General features: G+C 40.3%; 1 protein-coding gene across 2 annotated transcripts in view; it reads right to left on the reverse strand.

The window, feature by feature from the left end:
• Nucleotides 1-2,717: 2,717 nt before the first annotated feature.
• TMEM129 (transmembrane protein 129, E3 ubiquitin ligase) overlaps nt 2,718-21,362 on the reverse strand; it is a 240,818-nt gene continuing 222,173 nt past the window's right edge. The window contains exon 4 of one of the 2 annotated variants that reach the window (XM_044062304.1): nt 2,718-3,338. In XM_044062304.1, the coding sequence (XP_043918239.1) occupies nt 3,090-3,338 (249 nt within the window). In that variant the 3' untranslated portion in view covers nt 2,718-3,089. The remainder of the gene's footprint in view (nt 3,339-21,362) is intronic. The other variant, XM_044062305.1, reaches the window with a different exon arrangement.

Here is a 21,362-nt window from a genome sequence, read left to right on the forward strand (position 1 = left end):
CGGGTAAGTCCAATTCTAAGACAACAGCTGGGGAATCCTCTCTTGGTTTCTTAAGCTTTTTCTGAGATGGAATGCCTATGTCTTGGCCTTCCAACATAGTGGATTGAGCCAAGCATTTTAATTGCTGGGTATCAATAAAGGTATTAAGTGTGGACAGCCTAGATCAGAGGGTTTTCAGAATGAATGATTGGCAGATGGAACAGGATTTAGAGTTGTCTTTCACCCTAGACAGAACAGGCACTTTGTGTGTCTTTGTATGGAATTTGTCTATCACATTCGCACTTACCCCTCCTAGCTGACATCTAACAATTGCCAAAACAGACAAGAAATTAGAAAGCTCTCCAATGGGGCACTTATCTGATTCAACAAGCAAAGCCACAGTAACTAGCAACCAAATGATTTTAGTCCATCGGGTGCAAAGACCTGTGTTTAGGCTGGTGATGAGATATTCTTAGGATCTTATACATACATCTGCTTCTATATTCCAACACCTATCAGATGAAGTAATCACCCGGATGTATGACACATGAAGATAAAGCTTTGATACCCCGGCCGGATGTAAGCAAGCTACAACCCATCTGTTAAGAATACTGCAACAGTGAATCAATCAAGACATGTACTAAATCCAAGGATTTAAACTTTGCTTGTGACTTAAATAGGAACACATTGGAGGCACAGGTATAAATCTCGGGGTTCCCTAGTCTATGGAACAGGTTTTCCATCTATGAAACAGAGCCCTTTCTTAATGCTATTCAAGCACATCTTGGACCAGTGGATGGGAAATTGAAAATTCACTCCTACTCTTTTATGGACAGGGGCAGCCATTAAATCATGCCCTAAGTAACATTCACTCCTTAAAATAACCCCTAAAGGCACAATAACTCTTGGGATACACTTGGGTTGCACAGCCATTGGTCATTAGCCTTGCATACCCATGTCCCATCAGGCTAAGGGGATGGCCACTGCTGTTCTGCATTCTTCTGGCACATAACTCCTTTGGAGGCAGATACTGAATAGTCTCAGTAGGGGTGAGACGGGTCCCATTTTAGGCTGGTTGGCTGGAATTCTGGAATGTTATCTGGCACCAAAGAAGCATTGTTCTTAGCCATGTATACTGCCTTGAGGACTTGTTCCTGGGTGATTGGGGGGGGGGGGTGTAGATGCGGGTATGTGACTTGGGAATGTTGGGGGAGAGAGAGAAAAAAGAAATGCATCTCTGGGTGGACGTGAATTCCCCCCAACCTTTAAGTTAGTAGCTGAACAAACTGACTGCATAACAGAGACCCTTTTAAAAGTAGAAAGGAAAGTACCCCTGGAATAAATGTAAAACTGGTATCAAGGGTGATCTATCTTTATGGAAATTAAAGGCCCTTCAAAAAATGGAACCCATAGCATTGAAAATCCTCAGTTCAAAGTAATAGCTACCAAAACAGATTTCCAAAGAAATAAGGTACCACATAAGCAGAGATTCTCTTACTGGAGGGTTCAACTAAGAAACACCTTTCAGAAAAATCTGACTGGCTCTGGCAAAGAATGAATTATTCTAGGCTACATTCATTCATTCTTATTCCAATTACTCAAGCAGTTCAAGTGGGTGGGGTACCCGTTTGTTCTAGTACTCACTGGGCATAAATTAGAGTAACAAATCCTTTAGATGTGACAGAAAGCATAATGGCAGTAGGCTGACTTCCAGTATTACATCTTTGGCAGTTTTTTTAACCCAGTGTGTGTGTGTGTGTGTGTGTGTGTGTGTGTGTGTGTGTGTGTGTGTGTGTGTGTGTGTGTGTGTGTGTGTGTGTGTGTGTGTGTGTGTGTGTGTGTGTGTGTGTGTGTGGGTGTATTTTTTGTATATTTCACACCCGATTTGCACTTGACCATACTATCTGTGCATTTTGTGTGAATGGTGATGTTTTAAGGCATTTTGAGACACAAAATGCTTCTGTCTGCTTGAATTTAGAATGGATTACTTGCGACCCAGAGTGAACCTTAGTCTCCCTCTCTCTTTTTCTTAAGGACTTGAGAGACTTCAGAGTCTCCATTGCTCAAGGCTACAGTTTTGGGACTGCTAATGCAGTCTCTGTTTTGTGCAATAAAACTACAGCTGTGACTAACAGCTCTGAGTTGCTAATAAGCTGCTTTCTGTAGTTCAGAGTAGAGGGTTTGAGTCCTTCCATCTCCATTTACATACCAGGTTTCCCCTGAAAAGGGGTGTCTAGTTGGCTCACCTAGTCCAAAAAATGAGTTATCATCCTTCCTCCACAATAATGACTCCAACCACCAATCATGAAAAATATTGTGGAGATTATAATAAAGGGGCATTAATCCAATGAAGACTGATTAGGATCCGAGGTGAGAACTGTAGCAACTGGAAGCAAACAATTCTAGAATGGCCAGAAAAATGTAGAGACTTCAAACAAGAAAAATTATTATCCCAGAAAATCACAATTTTGTTAAGGCAGAATGGGAGCAATTGCACTTGCCCCGAAGTTTTCATACTTAAAGAACTGCAAATCCAGTGGGGAAACATGGTGCATTATGGGATGGGAAGGAACTAACAGCTTAGGAAGGTTTTACACAGTGGACAACCTTGCTGTTGGAGGGTCCAGTGCTAAATATATTTTGCAGATGGACTTCTCTGCTAGCAGATGTATGGGATACCATGGCAGACTCTAATCTAACAGCTACTCCTCTGAAAGATGGCAAACAAAGCACTTAGGTGGATTAAAATATTTTAATTGTTCTCCTTTTCACAAAAAGATTTTCACCAGTACAGTAGGCATAGCTGTATGCATATGGGTATATATACAACCATTTGTATTAAAATTTAAATTAATTTAGATTTCGTTTCACCTAAAAAAGATAATGTTAAGTACCACAGACTTAAGAAAGGGCTCCAAAAAGGTCATGACATGGTAAAAAAAATAATGAGGCAAATCCCCAAGCAGCACACTGCAAGTTATAACTGAATTAAAAAAATCTGAAGCAGATTACTTTGCAGAGGCAATTTCTATACTTCTCATAATATTCTGAAAAAAGAGATGCATATACATTTTCTGGATCTAGATATAAAAAAAGAAATCAAAGTAGTTTCAATGCACTATACAAACATCCAAAATGCAGAATTTAGCTCGGCAAGTGGGGCATGGCACTTGACTTGATAACCATGTCTCTGGGTGCTGCTGGTCTTGTCGACTGGCAAACCATTTTCCCATGCATGTCAGGCACCACATAGGACGACAGTAGCATTGTTGGCACTCTCCTTCACCGGGATCTTGGCACAGCTTCACCAGTTTGATATTAGAGGAAATCTGCATGCAGCCTATGCAAGGCTCCAGATCCTTAAAATAAAGAATATAAGATGAGTTGGTCAATGCGTACAGTAAAGTATATGTATTACATAGTATGGTTTGAATCAGGTAGTTATCCTGCACGTTCCCTCATTCTTGCTGTCCTATCAAAAGCAACAAGCACAACAGTACATTGGGTGAGTAAAGTCTCTATGCTCTTCCTTAGCCCTGTACTAGAATTCCAGCATGGACTGATGCAGGACGTCCGTACAGGCTATTTATCTTTTTAGCTGCTGATCAGACTGCATTGAACTCAGCACTAGACAATAATAGTCATTAAGCATCACTACAAGCTCCTGCAACTCATTTAAATGCTGTGAAAAAGCAAAAGGACAATGGCAACTACCAAATCATTACTTCCAAGTCCTTCAAAGGGATTAGGCAATTCAACAGATGAATCATTATGCATCTTTCCTTTTCCAATCAGTAGGAGAGACGGTCTTCAAAAGACAGTGTTAATGAAGCACTGAACATCAGAAGGAAATGACATGTGGCTTGGGTAACTGCTTTATACTTTACAGAATACCCTCACAGTCGAAGTTTTAAACAATAGTTATTAATCAACTACAAACCTGAAAACACATGAAAAAATTATAATGAAAAAAAGGAAAACTTACTCCAATCAAATACAGAATCTTTGTTGTTGTATCTTTCGGCTTTTCCCGGTTAGGGGTCGCCACAGTGGAACTCCGGTCTGCTAATGATTGGCAGTAGATTTTTACGTACAGAGTTGCCAGCCCTGACGTACAACCTTCAACGAAGATACGCCCATTCACGCATGTCTCCACACAGAAGACGCTTTTTTAGCTGAGAATCGAACAGGACAACGTCTTATTGTGAGGCGACAATGCTATCGCAGCACCACCACCGCGGTTCCAATCAAATACAGAATCTAATGGCCAAAAAATCCTTATCTAGCAAATCATCTTCCTTCCATGCCTACAGGATAAGCTACATATCCTAGCACAATTCATGGCCCAGTTCATCCTGACAGATCACACCTGTTACCTTATATCTATTGTATGTGTTCTTAAATTATTTCAGTGTTTTCTAAGCCTACAAAGTCCTTAGGAAAGGCACCAGAACACTATTTCATGCATTTATGTCAATGTCAATGGCTCAACAGGTATCACACTTAGCTTTGGTGTAGAAGGTTGTGGGTTTTATTTCCACACCAGGTGGACTGATAGCTGACACTGGGGGTGCTGCACTCATGTGCATGTCATCCTTTGGATGAGACATTAGCTTGACTTGGTGGTAGCTCAGGTGGATGTAGAAGATCCCATGGCACATAACAAAAAGAGAAGGGGATTTTCCCTGATGTCCTGCCCAAATTTCCCTTAGTAGTATAAACACTAACTTGGGTCTTCCCTGAAAAGAGGCTACTTACTACCCTAGTGGGCCTAACTCAGTCCAAAAAGGATAAATAATTTTGCTACCATTTCTATGAACAAATATGCTTATATATTTCTACCAAGTTGCTTGGAACGTGAACTTCAAATTGCATCCTTTTGTAACTCTATTTTTCTCAAAAGAAAAAAAAAAGTGTATGTACATACCCACGGGCACATGCTACACATTATACAAGTACATAATAAGCACAAAGGGTGTGCATGGTAGCAATATTATGGCATGCCTAGGAGTACTGTGAGAAATGTACCATGTACATCCTCAAGGTCCTTACCAATCTGTAATTTTTGTAGTAGGACTTGTACATTTATAAATTTATGAATGACTTTTACAAGTTCTGTTCTGCATTTTAATGTAAAATACTTCCTCCAAACATTTAAACTACCCAACTGCTGTGCAAGATTGCATATTGGTATGAATTTTTCAAGGTAGTAGTTTTAGGGATTTTTCTGTCAAAATGGTACATGCATTTCCATTTGTAAAACAATTTGCAGTTTTTCTAAACTGCAGTTGGATCCAAACAGTACAAATTCAGTGTCATGTTTCAGATGATGATGGTGATCCAAAGAAGGTATGTTGAAAACATAAGCTCAAATTATTACATTTTGGCAGAGTTATGGAATTTCTTGAAAAAGTTTAATAATAGAACAGAAGTGTGGCCCATTTTAACTGAATGTTGTGCTGGGCTATAACTTTATAAATATATGGAGTATTATATTTCCAGGGTAGTCATTTTAGGGACCCTTTTGTTTAACCGATGTGTGTCATTGTTTAATTCCATTTGTAAATTAAATTTTACAGGTTTCAAAAACTGCTTTCTTTACAGACTCTTAACTTTCTTTCTCTTTATTCTTAAAGGTAAAAAAAAAATTCTTGTGGATGTTGGTTATTTTCTGCATCAGATTACAGTTACTGGTGAGAAGAAGAAAAAATGTTTGGCAGTGAGATTTTGAAAGATGTGAGGTAGAAGGGATCTGTAACAAAATGTTAGGCCTAGGTGGGTTGTGTTAACTTTCTCTTTTGCACAGGAAAACCGCAAATGTACGCATAACTAGTAACTTGACTGTTCAGTTTACCTTGCCAATCTTATAAATATACACACACACCAATTACTACTATGTATATTCATATGTGTGTATATACTTTACTTAGCTACATTAATTACATCACCAATCCATCAATGTTGAAATACTGTAAAATGCAGAAAATTGGAAAAGAAAAATTAAACCAATGTTATTAAATGGGGGAGGGGGGCTAAAATCAGCTCCAATCCTTGCATCTCCTTTAACTTATACAAACCAGCTCTGAGGATGGACAACAATGGGGGGAGGGCAAAATACCACTTCCCACTGTGTACCAAAATGCTGTCACTCTTTGATAAAAGTGCATTAAAAATGAAAATGCTAGCTAACAAAATGATATATACAATGTGTGACAAAACCAAACTATTTAAACACACACACACAAAAATATGTATATATATTTTAGGGTCTGCATTATAACCCCGAAGCGTCAGCTCTCCGAACACCTAAAGGTCGACCCGTAAACAACAAAAGCTAAAAACAGTGAATGGCCACTTCCACAAATTTTTTCACAGGGAAAAAATTAGCTTGGCCGGTGAACAGATAAACTTTCAAACCCTAACAAAGTGGGAGCCTTCGCCCCCCTCCCTCCCCCAACTAAATATACCAACTCCAAGATCGCTCTACATTGGAGAAAAGGGCAAATTTCCGATAACGGCCATGCAAATTCTTTCCTTGTGAAAAAATTTGTGGAAGTGGCCATTCACGGTTTTCAGCTTTCGCTGTTTACCCGTCAATCATTACGTGCTCGAAGAGCTGACACTTCGAGATTATAATATAGACCCTATATTTTAAACATACATATACACACACACAGACATAAAAATAGATATACACACTTAAAATATATATAAAAATACACACCTATTAAAAAATGTATATATCGTAGTAGGTTAAGTAGTCAAACATTTTTTTCTACTGAAGTGTGAATGGAGTGATTTATTTTTCAGACAATTCATAAAACCTGCATGAAAGGCCTTGGTGAGATTATAGTTGGCAGTGAGTTTAGGGAATTCCCTCTTTCTTCCACTGTTGTGCGAATTTTTTAAGCACCTTTATTGAATTATCACTTGTGACATCGGCAAATTGACATTTACATAAAAGTAATCGAACTGTATTAACAAGTTCATGTTTACAAACATTACACTTCACTTATATTTGCTATATAGCAGATAACCTAAGACGCATTACAAGATGCATTTTCAATTCCTGCCCTTTTTTAAACATGAAACACCTTATTAAACCATCACTTATGACATAGACAATTATACATTTATATAAATGAAAAACTGCACAGACACAATCTTAGTTGCAAGCATTTTACATCACAAATCATACTGACACGCTCCCACTTGCAAACAGTATAAATCACTTACAATCTACCCAATAATTTTCAGTTAAACATTACATAGCTCATTTAAGTCCTGCATCCTTTTAAACTTCACTCCTCCCTTGTACGCACTGTTCCGGCAATTCCCATTTTTCCTATGTAGTCTGCTCCTACCCTTTTCTAAAGATCTCGATTCCAGTTGTTTTACCTCTGTTACTATATTCACTACTTCTAGAATAGTTGGTTTGGATTTTGATTTCCATTTTCTAGTAACTACTTTTTGGCAGTCACCATAATTAGACACAGCAAAGCCTTACCATATCTAGGCAATTCCGATTCTGTATCATACCTCAGAAAATTCATCTCACTCGTCATACCAGTCTGCCCACTCAGCATATCTGACAGTGCATCCTGCAGGGAATCCTTAAAGTCCACCAACTCACTGCACTCCAAGAAAATATGTTCCCAATTACCTCCTTCTTCCCTGTCACACCTCCAACATTTGCTGTCTACCAGAAGAAAAATTCTCTGGAGTCTACTCGGGGTATAAAAATATCTATGTAAACATTTCCAAGCAAAAATCCTACATCTTGTACATGTTGACATTTGGGAGACATACATATATCCTCCAATTATTTATTTGTGAATTGCTTATCCAATCTTTCTCCCCAATCCTTTCTAATCTCCTCTGATTGATTCTTATAGTCATCACACAATATTTTATATGCTCTACTATTTCTTTTTTTAATGGCAGCGTCTTTTCCTCTAGAGTCTACTAAAAACTCTACAAGTACTGGTCTTTAATTTAGGACCCCCTCTATTTCTTTCTCTTTGCCTATACTCGGATATCAATTCTTGACAGGTAAGGCAATCTCTAACATGCAGTCCAAATAAATTCTTGGCATCTTCCCATTCTATCACCTTTCTCATTCTAGCTACTTGCTCCCAATACCTTGTTTCCTTTGCCAGTTGTCTCCAATAAATTAAGCTCCCTCTTGCCTATTGTCTATATCCCTAATTGTGTTGTTGGCTTAGTTCTTAGGCTACTTTCTGCTATTTTATAGATATAAATATTATGTATGATTACTGTCATTCTCCTTAAAGGTTTGCACCCAAAATCCCAATCGCTCATTGTTTCTTGAGCTTCCCCCGTTTCATCATCATCCCTTTCCACTTTGAATTATAATTTTCTGCTTGTGCTATGTATAGGCGCCTTAACTGGCTAGCTCTGAAATACCCCTTCAAATCAGGTAATCCCAATCCACCCAGTTCTACTAGAAGAATCAGCTTATCCCACTTGGCACTTGCCATCTTCCCCTCCCAGACAAAGTATTTAATCTCTTTATTAACTGCTATCCACAGCTTCTCCTCTGGTTGATAAAAATATGCCTGACCTGTGTATAAGACTGATAGGACTAAGAACATTTTAACTACTTTTATCTTACTATCCATATCCATATAACAAAACTTCCATTTTCTCATTTTGTATTATCTTGTTTAGTCTCTTCCCACATATCTTTAGCTGCCACATCAAAACCATTTTAATCCATACTCCTAAATACTTCACTGTATCGTGTCCCAAAAAATATGGATACTGTTGAACCAATTAATATGGGGGTACATCATTTACTGCTATTGCCTTTGTTTTAGCTTCATTAATTTTGTATCCTGAAAAGATCTGAAACAGTCTCAAAATGTTTCAGAACAGTGTAATGTCTCTTTCCAGTTTTGTCAGGTATAAAATAATATTATCGGTAAATAGAGCCAGCTTTTCTTGATTGCCATACCAATTATATTCTTGAATGTCTAAGTCCCTTATTCTCTTTGCCGATGGTTCTAAATATAATGTAAATAACAAAACAGAAAGAGAACACCCCTGCCTAGTTCCTCTGCTCAAGCAGAAATTATCACAGAGGACCCCACTCACTTTAATTTTTATCTCCGATCGCTCATATATCCTCCTAATTAAACTTATAATTTTTTTCAGGAACTGCAAATGCTTCCACTGCCATTCTCAGAAAGTCCCAGCTTACTCTGTCAAATGCTTTGTCTGCATCAAGATCCATCAACAACAATGGTATTTTCTTCTGTTCTGCTTCACTCTGGATAATCAGTGTTCTGTTAATGTTGTCAAATGTTTGCCTCCCCTCCACAAAACCACACTGATCCATATTTATCAATTTCTGCATTACTTTTGCCATTCTTTTAGCCATTACAGACATGAACACTTTATAATCATGGTTTAATATTGAAATGGGCCTGAATGAAGCTGGATTTGATGGATATTTACCCTCTTTAGACATTACAGATACCACTGCTTTCTTCCAGGATGTTTGTACTTCTCCTCCTCTTAAAATACTATTAAACAAAACCTTCCAGATCTTTATCAGTTTTTCCCTTCTAGCTTCCAAACTTCCACAGGAATACTATGTATTCCTGGGGACTTTCCAGTAGATTGGTTATACATCACAATTTTTATCTCAGCTCTTCCTATCCTATTCCTATCCTGTTAGTAAATGAGCCTCATCTACCTCTAACCCTGGCTTATTTAATTCTTCCATAAACATTTCCATTTGTATCTTTTCTTGATTTCCATATTTCTCTGCTGTGCACAGACTTTCACAGAATTTCAGAAATATTTCTAATACCTCTACAAGATCTTGTTACCTTTCTTGTTATAGGCTCTCTAAGCCTGGTGACAACCCTTTCTACTTTCTGTTGCCGGAGTTTTTGTGCTCTAGTGTTATTACAAAAAAAAAAAAAAAAAAAGTCGCTTAACACCAATCTTTCTAAGCTCGTGTATATTATCAAGGTAATCCCTTATTTTCTGCCTAGTATTCTGCAGCTGATCCTCTTCTTGTTCTGTGAGATTCCCCCTATTCTGCAATACTTTAACATATGTAAGTCCCTCTATACAACTCTTGTCACTTTTTAACCATAGCTCCTTTTCTTTTATTTCCACCCTATTTTTAAACTCCATCTTAATTTTATCCCACTCCCTAACTATATTTTCAGAAGTAATTTCTATTCTCTTGAATAGCTCCTGAATAACCTCCACTACCCATTTCTTAAATCCCTCTCTTTTCAACAGATAGGTGGGAAAGAGCCAGAGTCTCATTTTTATTTCATTACCCTGTGATTTTATTATAGTTATTATTGGTGTAATGGTGTATGATCTGAAATATTTATTTGGTATGTATCAAGACCTTCAATTAAATGCACATGTGCCTGTGAAATGTAAATTCGGTCTAGCCTAGCCCAGTTTTTATATCTTGGGAAATAATATGTAAATTCACTGTGAACTCCTATTACTAAATTCATATCTTTCATGCCAAATACTTTCATAAATTTCTTCAAAAGTCTACCCTCCTTTGTCATACTTTCCCTTCTAGGTCCCCCAGACACATCTTCATTGCTGCAAATCAAATTCTAGTCCCCACCTATAAGTAATACTCCTTGCTGAAAATGGATTTCTCCCAGAATTTTCTTAAACCCCATTATAGAAGTTTTAGGTGGAATCCACTTATAAATGTAGGGGTGTGTGGGGGCTGTGCCTCCACATCGAAGGGCACAAGGATGTTGGATTTGCCCTCCCACAAGAAAAGCTTTTTATTTTCTATTTTACTGTACACTGTAATGGAATGTTCAGTCAAATCATTTTTACCTATCTGAGTATCAACAGAAAGAATGTTCAAGTTCTGCTAATATTCATACAAATATACATATAAAGGAGCCAGGCACTGCATACTAATTTTGTATGTTAGCCGAGAAGGATCAGACAGAATAAATAGTGGACAGAACTTTTAAGGAGACGAACCTAGAAACAAGCAGGGACCTTAAAAAGAAATGAGGGACAGCTGCACATAGGGGTATTAAAAGCACAGTGCCATAGTGCATAGCAGATTCATATTTCCTGAGTTTGAGGAATACTGTAGTTGGAGTTACACAGACCAAAAGGAAAACAGAAGGCAACTGAATGGGTATCTCTATAATGGAAGGGAACTGACCCTTGAGAGGTGAAGCCACTGTATTTATTAAAAGCAAAGCTGCTGTGTCATTTCCATTTGCTGGCACTGAAGGTACAGCTATTGTGTTGTTTTCTATTGCTAGAACAGGGAAGACAGCTACTCTGCTTTTGTGGTCTCTGCAAGTGCCATTATATTTTTGCCAGTTACTTTGTCATGGTCCTGTTTATAAAGAAACAACATCCAAATGTAAAACTCTGATGTGAGGTAAGGTGAAAAGCATGCTTGAATGGTAAATGTATTTGTGTTAGAACTACAGACATTTTGATATAATTTTAAGTATGTGTATGCATTTATATGTATAATGTATGTGTGTTTCAGTCAATTTCTCTTACTGTGGGCAGCAGAGGTGGTGCAGTGGTTAGCGTTGTCGCCTCACAGAAAGAGATTATCTGGTTCGTTCCACAGCTGGGGTGCCTTGTGTGTGAAGTATGCATATCCTCCCTATGGTCACGTGGGTTTCCTTTGGGTGCTCTGGTTTCCTCCCACATCCCAAAGACATGCTGTAGGTGGATTGGACACTCTAAATTGGCCCTAGGCGTGAGTGTGCGTGCCTTCTGTGGAAGGTTGGGTGCCGGGCTGGCAACTTGACTCCGTAAAGCTCCACTGACAATCATGAGCAGACAGGTGATCTGCTGTGGCGACCCCTAACTGGGAAAAGCCAAAAGAATAAGTTAATTTCTCTTATTGTGGTTTTGGATACAAACCCTGCACTATTCTGTTGACAACAATTACCTTGCCCATGTCATCTTAGAAACAAATGATCCAAAGCCTCAAAAAAAGATTCCAAATATGTTCTCATTAGATGTTAACAGAGGAAGTAGCAACTTTTTTTTCTACTGGCTACACCAGCATCTCTCTCTATGTAATCCAAACTTCCAACCTTCTAACCGCTTACCCCTACCCCCCAAAACACCTTTTCCTTACCACAGGTCATTTGATCTATGGCCTTCCAACTTTTGTAGTGGCAAACAATTTGTCCTGTAAAACTTTCTCATTTAGTGCAAAAATTAAAGTTATGTATTCACCATAACTATAGTGTTGTCCATTTTCATTCTTTCTCAACAAATGGGCTTGGATCTGATCCAACTTGGCCACTTTCTTCAGATTCTACTATCCAACTCTTGAGACACTTCCTTACCCACAATGCTCCTGATCACTGTATTACTTCAGATTGAGTTTATTGCTACTAAACAATACCACAAGAAAAAGTAAGTGAAGATAGCTATGAGAGAGCAGTGACGGTTGAAAGATGAGGAGCTCAAACAGGAACTTTGGTTCTTAATAACAATTCTGTTAGGTCTTTCCCAAAGACATGGAAGGGGGAAGGTTTTAGGGAAGTTGAGGAAAGATGAAAATGGACAACACAGATGCATAGTTATGGTGAGTGCTGTAAGAGTATGCTCAACAAGGTATTACGGTTGAAAGTAATTCTGCTGCAAATATGCACCATAAATAAGGTATAAAATAAAGCTTGCTTAAATATAGAAATAGAGTTTAGCAATATGTGAATAGCATCCATACTAAATGACTGTGGCTTGAAAAATAAGGAATTTGCTTAATGGACATGTTTTCCTACAAAATCAGCAAGAATGTATGCATTTCACACTGTCAGCAAGAAAGATTACCTCTTACAGACTTAGCAAAAATGTAAAAAAACAGGATGTATGCATTTCACATTGTCAGTAAGAAAGCTAACCTGCTTCCTTAAAGAATGGACAACAGGAAAACAATCTGGAACATGTTTCTATCATACGACACTGTTAAACAAGACAATTTGAATGGATATGCTTTCAAGTCAGCATTTGCACAAGATGTTTCCTTAAAAGACAATACCAGCATTATTTCTCTAAAGGATGAAAACATATTTTTCTGCAAACACTAGAAAACAGATGTTTTCATACAAAGACCAAAATAGAATACCAAGGAGAAAAACAGGATGTAAAAACACTATAAAGAGACTATAGCAGATAACATTGTTAGAGGTATTTGTGTAGGAACACTTTTGTTCAGAGGTATTTGTGTATGTTACACCTTTCGCATTATTTATGCTGAACACGAAGTAAAAAATGGTACAGTGTAACTAAAGCTGCAACTGTAGTCCATGTGGTTTGTTATAAAAAGTTATTTATTGGTTACTGCTCTTAAAGTGACAGAGTTTGGTGCTGCATCAGTGTATATTCTGCAAGTTTCTGTGAGCAACAGACTGTGAATGTAATTATAACTAGACTTTGATTTCAGCAGAATCCAGCCAGCAAGACCTAGTGTCTTAAGAAGACTTCAGTTCCAGCACAATAAGCAGCACATTGATAATTCATTTTAAAAGTACATAACTTTAACATCTGATGTTGTCATTTTCACTCATTCCTCAATGAACGGGAAAGAGTCCCAAGCTAACATTACCATGGATGGCCCTCATGAAAAGCTGTTTCAAAGAAAAGAACTGAATGATGCCCTGTTCCTGGAGATGATATCCAATTTGTAATGAGAAAATAAAGTACGAGCATTTGGCCAAGTGGCAGCTACCCAAATATCATCAATGGAAGCTCTAGCCCAAAAACCAGCTAGTGTAGCCACTGGCCTAACTGAATGAGCTTTTGGTTGTCCTGTTAAAGTTATGCCTCTCAAGGAATAAACATTGGAAATACAATCTGTTATCCATTTAGCTAGAATAGCTTTTGAAACTGGTTTTCCCATCTTGTTATTGGAAAAGGAGACAAATAAAGGATCAGTTTTTCTAAAGTCTTTAGCCCTGTGAAGGTAAAAGCGATGTTGCTTATGGATGTCTAAAAAATGAAGGGTATATTCTCCTTTACTGTCAAAACATGGAAGGAAAACTAGTATGTTGATGACTTGATTGATATTTGATTCAGAGGCCACTTTTGGTAAAAAGGAAGGATTAGTGCATAGGATAAATTTTTCCTTATGAAAAATTAAATACGGTGGTTTCGCAGATAGTGCTTGGTGTTCTGGATACTTGTTTTGCTACAGTAACAGCACCAGAGACAGTTTTCCAAGATAGAAATTTAAACTCTGTTTTAGCTGAAGACTCAAACAGTGCATGTACCAAAGTCTGTAAAATCAAAGTCAGACCCCAAGGTGGAGTGGAATTTCGAACTGGAGGTCTAAGCAAAAATGTACCTTTTAGGAAGGCCTTACATAACTTAGTTGAAGCTAAAGGAGAACCAGCATTATCTTCAATGTAGTAGTTGGGGATGGCTGCCAGCTGCACGTTAATGGAGGAGAAACTCACCCTGGGTTGAAAAACAAAGGCAAGAAAATGTAAAATAGCCGGGAGTGGAGCAGTCAAAAAATCTAAGTCTCTCTGATGAGCCCACAAATAAATCTTTTCCATTTGCTCTTATAAATCTTACTGACTGAATGTTTGTGGGATGAGAAAAGAATATGACAAACTGGGGAGAACAGCCTGACATATTTAGCCATCTTTGGAACTGGAGAAACCATGTGGTCAATTTGAGGCATGTAATGTCCGGAAGAATCATCCCCATGGAGTGCGACAGCAGATATGTAGTGGGATCCACTATCCAAGGTGGACATACTAGGTGAAACCATAGGAAGGAAAACCATATTTGCTGAGGTCAATAGGGGGCAATAAGTATTACTTTGCTTTTCAACTGACACGCTTTCTGATGAAACTTGGGTATTAGTGACAGGGGAGGTTAAGCATAAAGGAGAATGTAGGGCCAAACGTGAACCAGAGCATCTCTTGGTGACTGTCCCCGAGGGGAATTAGGGCAAAGAACCTGCTGCATTTATTGTTGAGGGGAGAAGCGAATATGTTGCAGCATGGTTGACTCCATTTGTGGAAGATCATATTTGCCACTGACTGATCGAGAGACCACTTGCCACTGACTGGTCGAGAGACCATGCATGTAGTGTCAGGATAGTCCCTGCTGAGCTTGTTCACTAATATGCTGGATTTCCCTGGTATGTGCGTTACTACCAGAAAGTGGATGGAGACTGGCTGGCACCCCCCCCCCCATTTGTTGATGTACCACACTACTGACATGTCTGACTGAATAGCAATAGTTCCAAATCGATGAGAGCTGGCCTGCAACACAAGAAGCACTGTTCTCACCTCTAAAACATTTATATGCAAATTGGTCTCTTCTAGGGACCAAGTGCCTTGAAATGTCTGTCCCAAGTAATGCCCCTACCCCAACTGGGAGGCATCCGTGGTCAATGTGGTGTTTGCGAAGGAAGGATAAATGGATTCCCTTTGCAAATCTATTTGGAATGTATCCACTGCAACACGGACTTTCTGCAGACTTGAGACAATTTTATTGGATCTCGTAGAGATTGTCGATGTAAAGACCATTGCACTGCTAGGATCCACTGAAGAATTCTCATATGGGAACAAGCAGTGGGTATTAAATTTATTCCAGCAGCCATTGACCTTAGGGCTTTGAGTATTATTCTTGCTGGGGAAGAAGGATGTGAAAGAACCTGAATGACATGCGATTTCAAAGTGAGAATTCTGTTTTGAGGCAGTACAACTATGTAACTGAATGTTGTGGAGTGAAATCTGATGCCTGCAGCTATCCATTTTGAGATTGTCTGTTTGGATTTTCTGAAAGGCCTTGTTCTGTCCAAATAATAATGCAGCTGTCTGTGGATGTCCAAGGAATGTAGTAGTCTCCCCTTTGTTTTGAGGATTAGGTGGATACCACTTTGGCATAAAGGACGGATTGGTTCATAAGGAAACTCTGTCCTGATGGAAAATGACGACAGGCTGCACAGCCATGAGCTGAGGTGATAGCCAGAAGGAAGACTGTTTTCCAGGACAAATATTGCAGTTCTGTTGAGGCAGCTGGCTCAAAAGGAGGCAAGGTCAGTTTTTCTAGAATGAAATTGAGGTCCCAAGCAGGTACTGGTTGTTTCCTTGGGGGTTTTATATTCTTAGCCCCTCTGAGGAACTGTTTTAACAGGGGGTGAGAGAATAAAGGAGGATCAGTGTTGTATTCTGCAGAAATGGCTGAGGCATGGATTTTGATGGAGGAGAATGAAAGTCCACTGCTTAGCATCTCAGCTAGATACTGTAATATTTGAGGTAAATTCAGTATTCCAGGATTCTGGCCCTTTTTCTCATTCCAGGCACAAAACCGTTTCCATTTTGCTGAGTAAGCTTTTCTAGTAGAAGTCCTTCTGGCCTCCAAAATGACATCCTGCACCTCCTTGGAGAGTAGGGTCTGTTGTGAAGTTAAGGAATCTTCCATGCGGCCAGATTGAGTGTTTTCAGCTGACTGTGAAGAGTTTTGAAGCTGTGCTGAGTCAGAAGAAGAGGCATTAGAGGTAGGATCCGTGGTGGGGAATGCGTCAGGCTCCTCAGGAGTGGGTACCAAAGTTGTCTTGGCCAGTCTGGAGCAATGAGAATCATCTTTGGTCTGTCTGCTCTGGTTTTTAATAGAACTTTAGGCAGCAGAGGAAGAGGTGGAAAGGCATAAACTGTCATTGTTGTCCAACTGAAAGAGAGTGCGTCCACTCTCCAGGCCTGTGGATGAAAGGTCCTTGAGCAGAATTTTGCCAATTAGTGATTTTTGTGGGAGGCAAAGAGATCTATGTCTGGCCTTCCCCATGCTTGAATTATCTCTGTAAAAACTTGAGGATGCAACTTCCATTCGTGTGGATCTGTCATATGTCTGCTTAGGTTGTCTGCCAGCGTGTTTTCCTTGCGTGGCAAGTACTGTGCTTGAAGTTCGATTTGTAATTCCAGAGCCATGTTCCAAAGAGACATGGCCAGCCTGCATAGGGGGTATGAATGGGTTCCTCCCTGTTTGTTTATGTACCACATTACTGTGATGTTGTCTGTCCTTATCAATAGTTAACCTGGATGCAGAAGGTTTTTGAAAGCTATAATAGCATTTATTACTGCTAGCATTTCCTTTTCATTGATGTGTAGGTGCTTTTCTTTTTGGGACCATTTGCCCTGAATGCACGCCATGACATGTGCGCCCCACCAGGCGTAGTCCTGTCTTGATGACTTGATTTGCTTGAGGCTTGCAGAATGGGAGACCTGTGTTTCCTTGGCATGCTTGAGCCCACCACAGAAATTCCTTTTGAAGACATGGAATCAGTTCCAAACTGTGGCTGTGTTGAGACCACAGGTTTTTCAGGTACCATTGAAGTTTCCTCATATGCAGCTTTGCACATGGGATTAGTAGGATGCAAGTTGCCATGAATCCCAAAGCCTGCAGGATTTTCCTTGCAGTCAGCCTGGTGAAATTTGCTAGTTTTCTGAAGTATTGAGTTAGTTGCCCCTGTTTCTCTGGCGTGAGGTAGGCCATCTGGGTGTTTGTGTCCAAGTTGGCACCCAGGAAAGTTATTGTTTGAGAGGGTATTAGCCTTGATTTCTTTTTGTTGACTGTGTATCCCAGAGAATTCAACAACATTATTACAAAAGCCAAATGTTTCAGAAGTATGTGCTTGCTGTCCTCTTGGATCAGGCAGTCATCCAAATATGGGTATATTTGTATCCCTTGAAGTCTGCAGTAGGCAATTACTGATGCCAGGCATTTCGTGAATACTCTGGGCGCAGTAGATAAGCCAAAGGGCAATGCAGAGAATTGATAATGGGTTGAACCTGCAAGAAATCTGAGGTATCTTCTGCAATCTTGTCTGATTGGGACATGCAGGTATGCCTCCTTGAGGTCCAATGTTACCAGCCAAGACTCCTTTTTCCCAGCATGGGAAGAAGCTGCTGTAATGTGAGCATCTTGAATTTTGGCACGAGTAAAAATGTGTTTAGGATGGATAGGTCCAAAATAGGTCTCCAATCTTTTCCCTTCCTTGGTACCAGGAATAGTCTGGAGTAAAAACCTTGACCTTGTTCTTGTGTAGGTTACCTCTTGAATAGCTTTCATGTCCATGAGATCTGAAATCCGTTTTTGTGCCTCTGCCCTTTGATTGTGTGGCAGGTTTGGCATGCCTCTCATTTTTGGAAGGGTGTGAAAATGGAATCTGTAGCCTCTGTTTATAATTTCCAGGATCCATTTGTCTTTTGTGACAATATGCCAATTTTTTGAAAATAATGCCAGTTTTCCGCCTAAAGGTGCTGCCATTTGAGCTTTGCTTGGCATGCAAAGGGGAAAGTCATTGGGTCTGCTTTCTGAATGTCTGTGAACTATCCTCACCACCTCTTTGTGTAGCAGCTTGCCATTGTCTGCCTCTAAACGATCCTTGAGATTGCCCTCTGCCCCACGGGCGCCTGTATCTACCTCTTTGGGGTCTGTCCGTGGCTGGAAAGGACCAAATTTTGGAAGGCCAATTTCTACTGAAACGTGGAGGTTGTACCTGTAGGAAATCTTTCACTGTTTGCATTGATTTAGCCTTTTCCTCCATTTTCTTTAATACCTCCTCAGCTTTAACACCAAATAATACATCTTTTTGCAGAGGGGCATCTAGTAATTTAGCTTTGACATGATCTGGTAAGGTTTGCTCTTTGAGCCAGGCATGTCTACGTATGACTGATCCTGTAACAGCAGCTCTACATGAGGCCTCTAAAGCATCGAAACCACATTGCAAGGTATGTTTATCCACTTGTTCTGCACTATGCATCAACTCCCGCAACTCCTTCAAGTCTGGTTGTTCAGGCTGTGACATTTTGCTTCTCAATTGTGATAACAGAAACTGGTGGTACTTTAACATATGGAACTGGCAGTTTAATGCCCTCATGGTTAAGGTGGCCGAGGTGTATATCTTTTTCCCCCACCTTTCTAAAGCTCTGGAATCTCTCTCTGAAGGTAATGGATTTTTAGCAGTGGAGGCCATAATTCCCTTGGGGCCCTGTGAGATAGTTTCTGGGTCAGCCGCATGGCTTTTGTATAGGAATTGGTGTGAGTCAGGAACCCGGTAATACCTGTCAGGCTTGACTGGGGCTGAAGGTAAAGAGTCTGGGTTAAGGCAGGCCTCCGAATACACATCATCTAGAATGTCTAAGACAGGAGGTATAGCCAGAGGCCTGTGCTGAGGGAGCAAGAGAAAATCCCTAAGCTTTTTCTTGGAGTCTGAGTACTCTTGGCCTTCCCAGTGGAAGTGTTCCCTCAAGGTATGCAAGGTTTCCCCAAAAGACTAATCCTCAGGGGGGGGACAGAAGGAATGGACTCCTCTGCATCAGAATCTTCAAAAGGGGAGTATGAATGTTCCTGGTCATCAGAATGCTCTGAAATAATGGAGGCTTGGTCCGAAGAGGGGGATTCTTCCTCCACTCCTGGCCTTTTGTCCGGGGGGTTGTGAACCCCTGATAAGAGTAATCAAATCCTCAGCCATTTTGAGCATCTGTTTTTAGGCATGGGGCCTTGAGAAGGGCCCTGTGGAGCTTGTCTCTTAGTATGCATGGCTGCTTTAGACTTAGTGAAAGCCTTGATGGAAAAAGAAGAGGAAGGCCTGAAGACACCTTGAGAGGTGGCAGACCTGTCTAAACTCTGATTTTCACCGCCAAGAGTGGCTTCGGTATCGGTAGTCGGGGTGTGGGCCGAAGAGCCTGCGACCTCGGGTACAGTAGACACCGCCAATGAAGTGTCGTCGGTAGTCAGGGGCTGCGTAGGCGCCTCACTGAGAACCAGACCACCTGTAGTCGGCTTTGGCGTGGTGTCCGTAGAAGCCGCGGACCTCGTATGTCGGTCCTTATCTTTGTGTTTTTTACTCAAAACTGGAGTCGGAGTATCCGACGACATAATGTAATTAAATTTTTTGCCAAAATAGTGTTGGGCGAACTCCACCCAATTCTTAATGGTGCGTCTGTTGAATGTAGCACAAAAACGACAGGCCGAGACGTTGTGGTCTGGGCCTAGGCAAGGAATGCAGAGGAAATGAAAATCCTTATGCGGTATTTGCTTCCCACATGAAATGCAATTATTAACTTTGTCTGACATCGGTCTGAGGCAATAAAAGTTTCCCCAACGGGGTACTTAGCTTTCAAGAAGACTTCGGTTGCAAAATATTCGTAATCTCAGGAGCTGGCTGACCGGCACTTGCGAACTGCTTCTGCTTCGAGCACCGCGCGGCAAGAAAGACCGAAGAAAATGGTGTCGGCTGGTTCTTTTATACCCCTGTCGCACTGATGTCAGGGAAGAAGCAACGACAACCGACGCCGGACCTAGACTTTGGAATTCGGCCGACCGAGGACCCACCTGACGGCAGGAAAACCCATCTGTTATGACTGCAGCTGTATGCACGATGAACATCCCCTATAAACTCCAAGTCCTAAACTGATTGAGGTTGTGACTTTGCCAGATTTGTTGTAATCCTCACAGATTAAGAAAAATGGAGTAGGTAATCTCTGGCCTTTTCCAGAAGATGTCTGGTCAGTGTGGTAAGGAGCCAGATGTCTAAATAAGGAACATTCTGAATCCGTGCAGTCTTAGATGAGTTTTTACCACTGCCATGCACTTGATGAACACCCTAGGGACTGTGGTGAGACCGAATGACAGGGCTCTGAACTGGTAATAACAGGCTCCCAGCTGGAAGCATAGATATCTTCCAGAGCAGCTGTTCATTTTGATATGATAGTGCACGTCTTGAAAATCTAGAGAGCATATCCAGTCATCCTTCTAAAGGAGAGACAGAATGGACTGAACAGTGACCACCCAGAATTCAGATTCTTTACAAACTGGTTTAGATAACCGAGATCCATAATAGGTCTCAGGTCCCCTATATTCCTTGCCACTAAAAAGAAAATTCTGAGCAAATTCTGGATCCTGTTTGGTCTGGGGGAACCTCTTGCATTACTCTCTTGTCCAGCAGCTTTTGAATCTACAGAAAGTACAGTTTTGTACCTACCATAAATGTAGATGTTCGAGGATCCACATTGCTGCAGTCCTTACTATTGGGTAGTCCGCTGTCCAGTCGGCCCGAATACCAGAGTATATGGCTGACGTCGGTCAGGCGCATTAGACTGGCGTCAGTGCGTCAGGGTACTAATGCGCATGACCGACGTCATATCCTCAGTCTTTTCTTGCCCCAGATGTCAGAAGACCCTAAAAGACAAGGCCCAAAATACCTGCACCAAAATATGTACAATATATACAAAATATATACAAAAATATCAGCATATAACCTCACCTACACAACCACCCCTAAACACAGAGGGAAGGAGGGAGGTTGGACTGCAGCAATGTGGATCCTCGAACATCTACATTTATGGTAGGTA

The sequence above is a fragment of the Protopterus annectens genome, chromosome 2.part1 (genome assembly GCF_019279795.1).
Source record: "Protopterus annectens isolate FY-2018-M chromosome 2.part1, PAN1.0, whole genome shotgun sequence".
Lineage (NCBI taxonomy): Eukaryota > Metazoa > Chordata > Ceratodontiformes > Protopteridae > Protopterus > Protopterus annectens.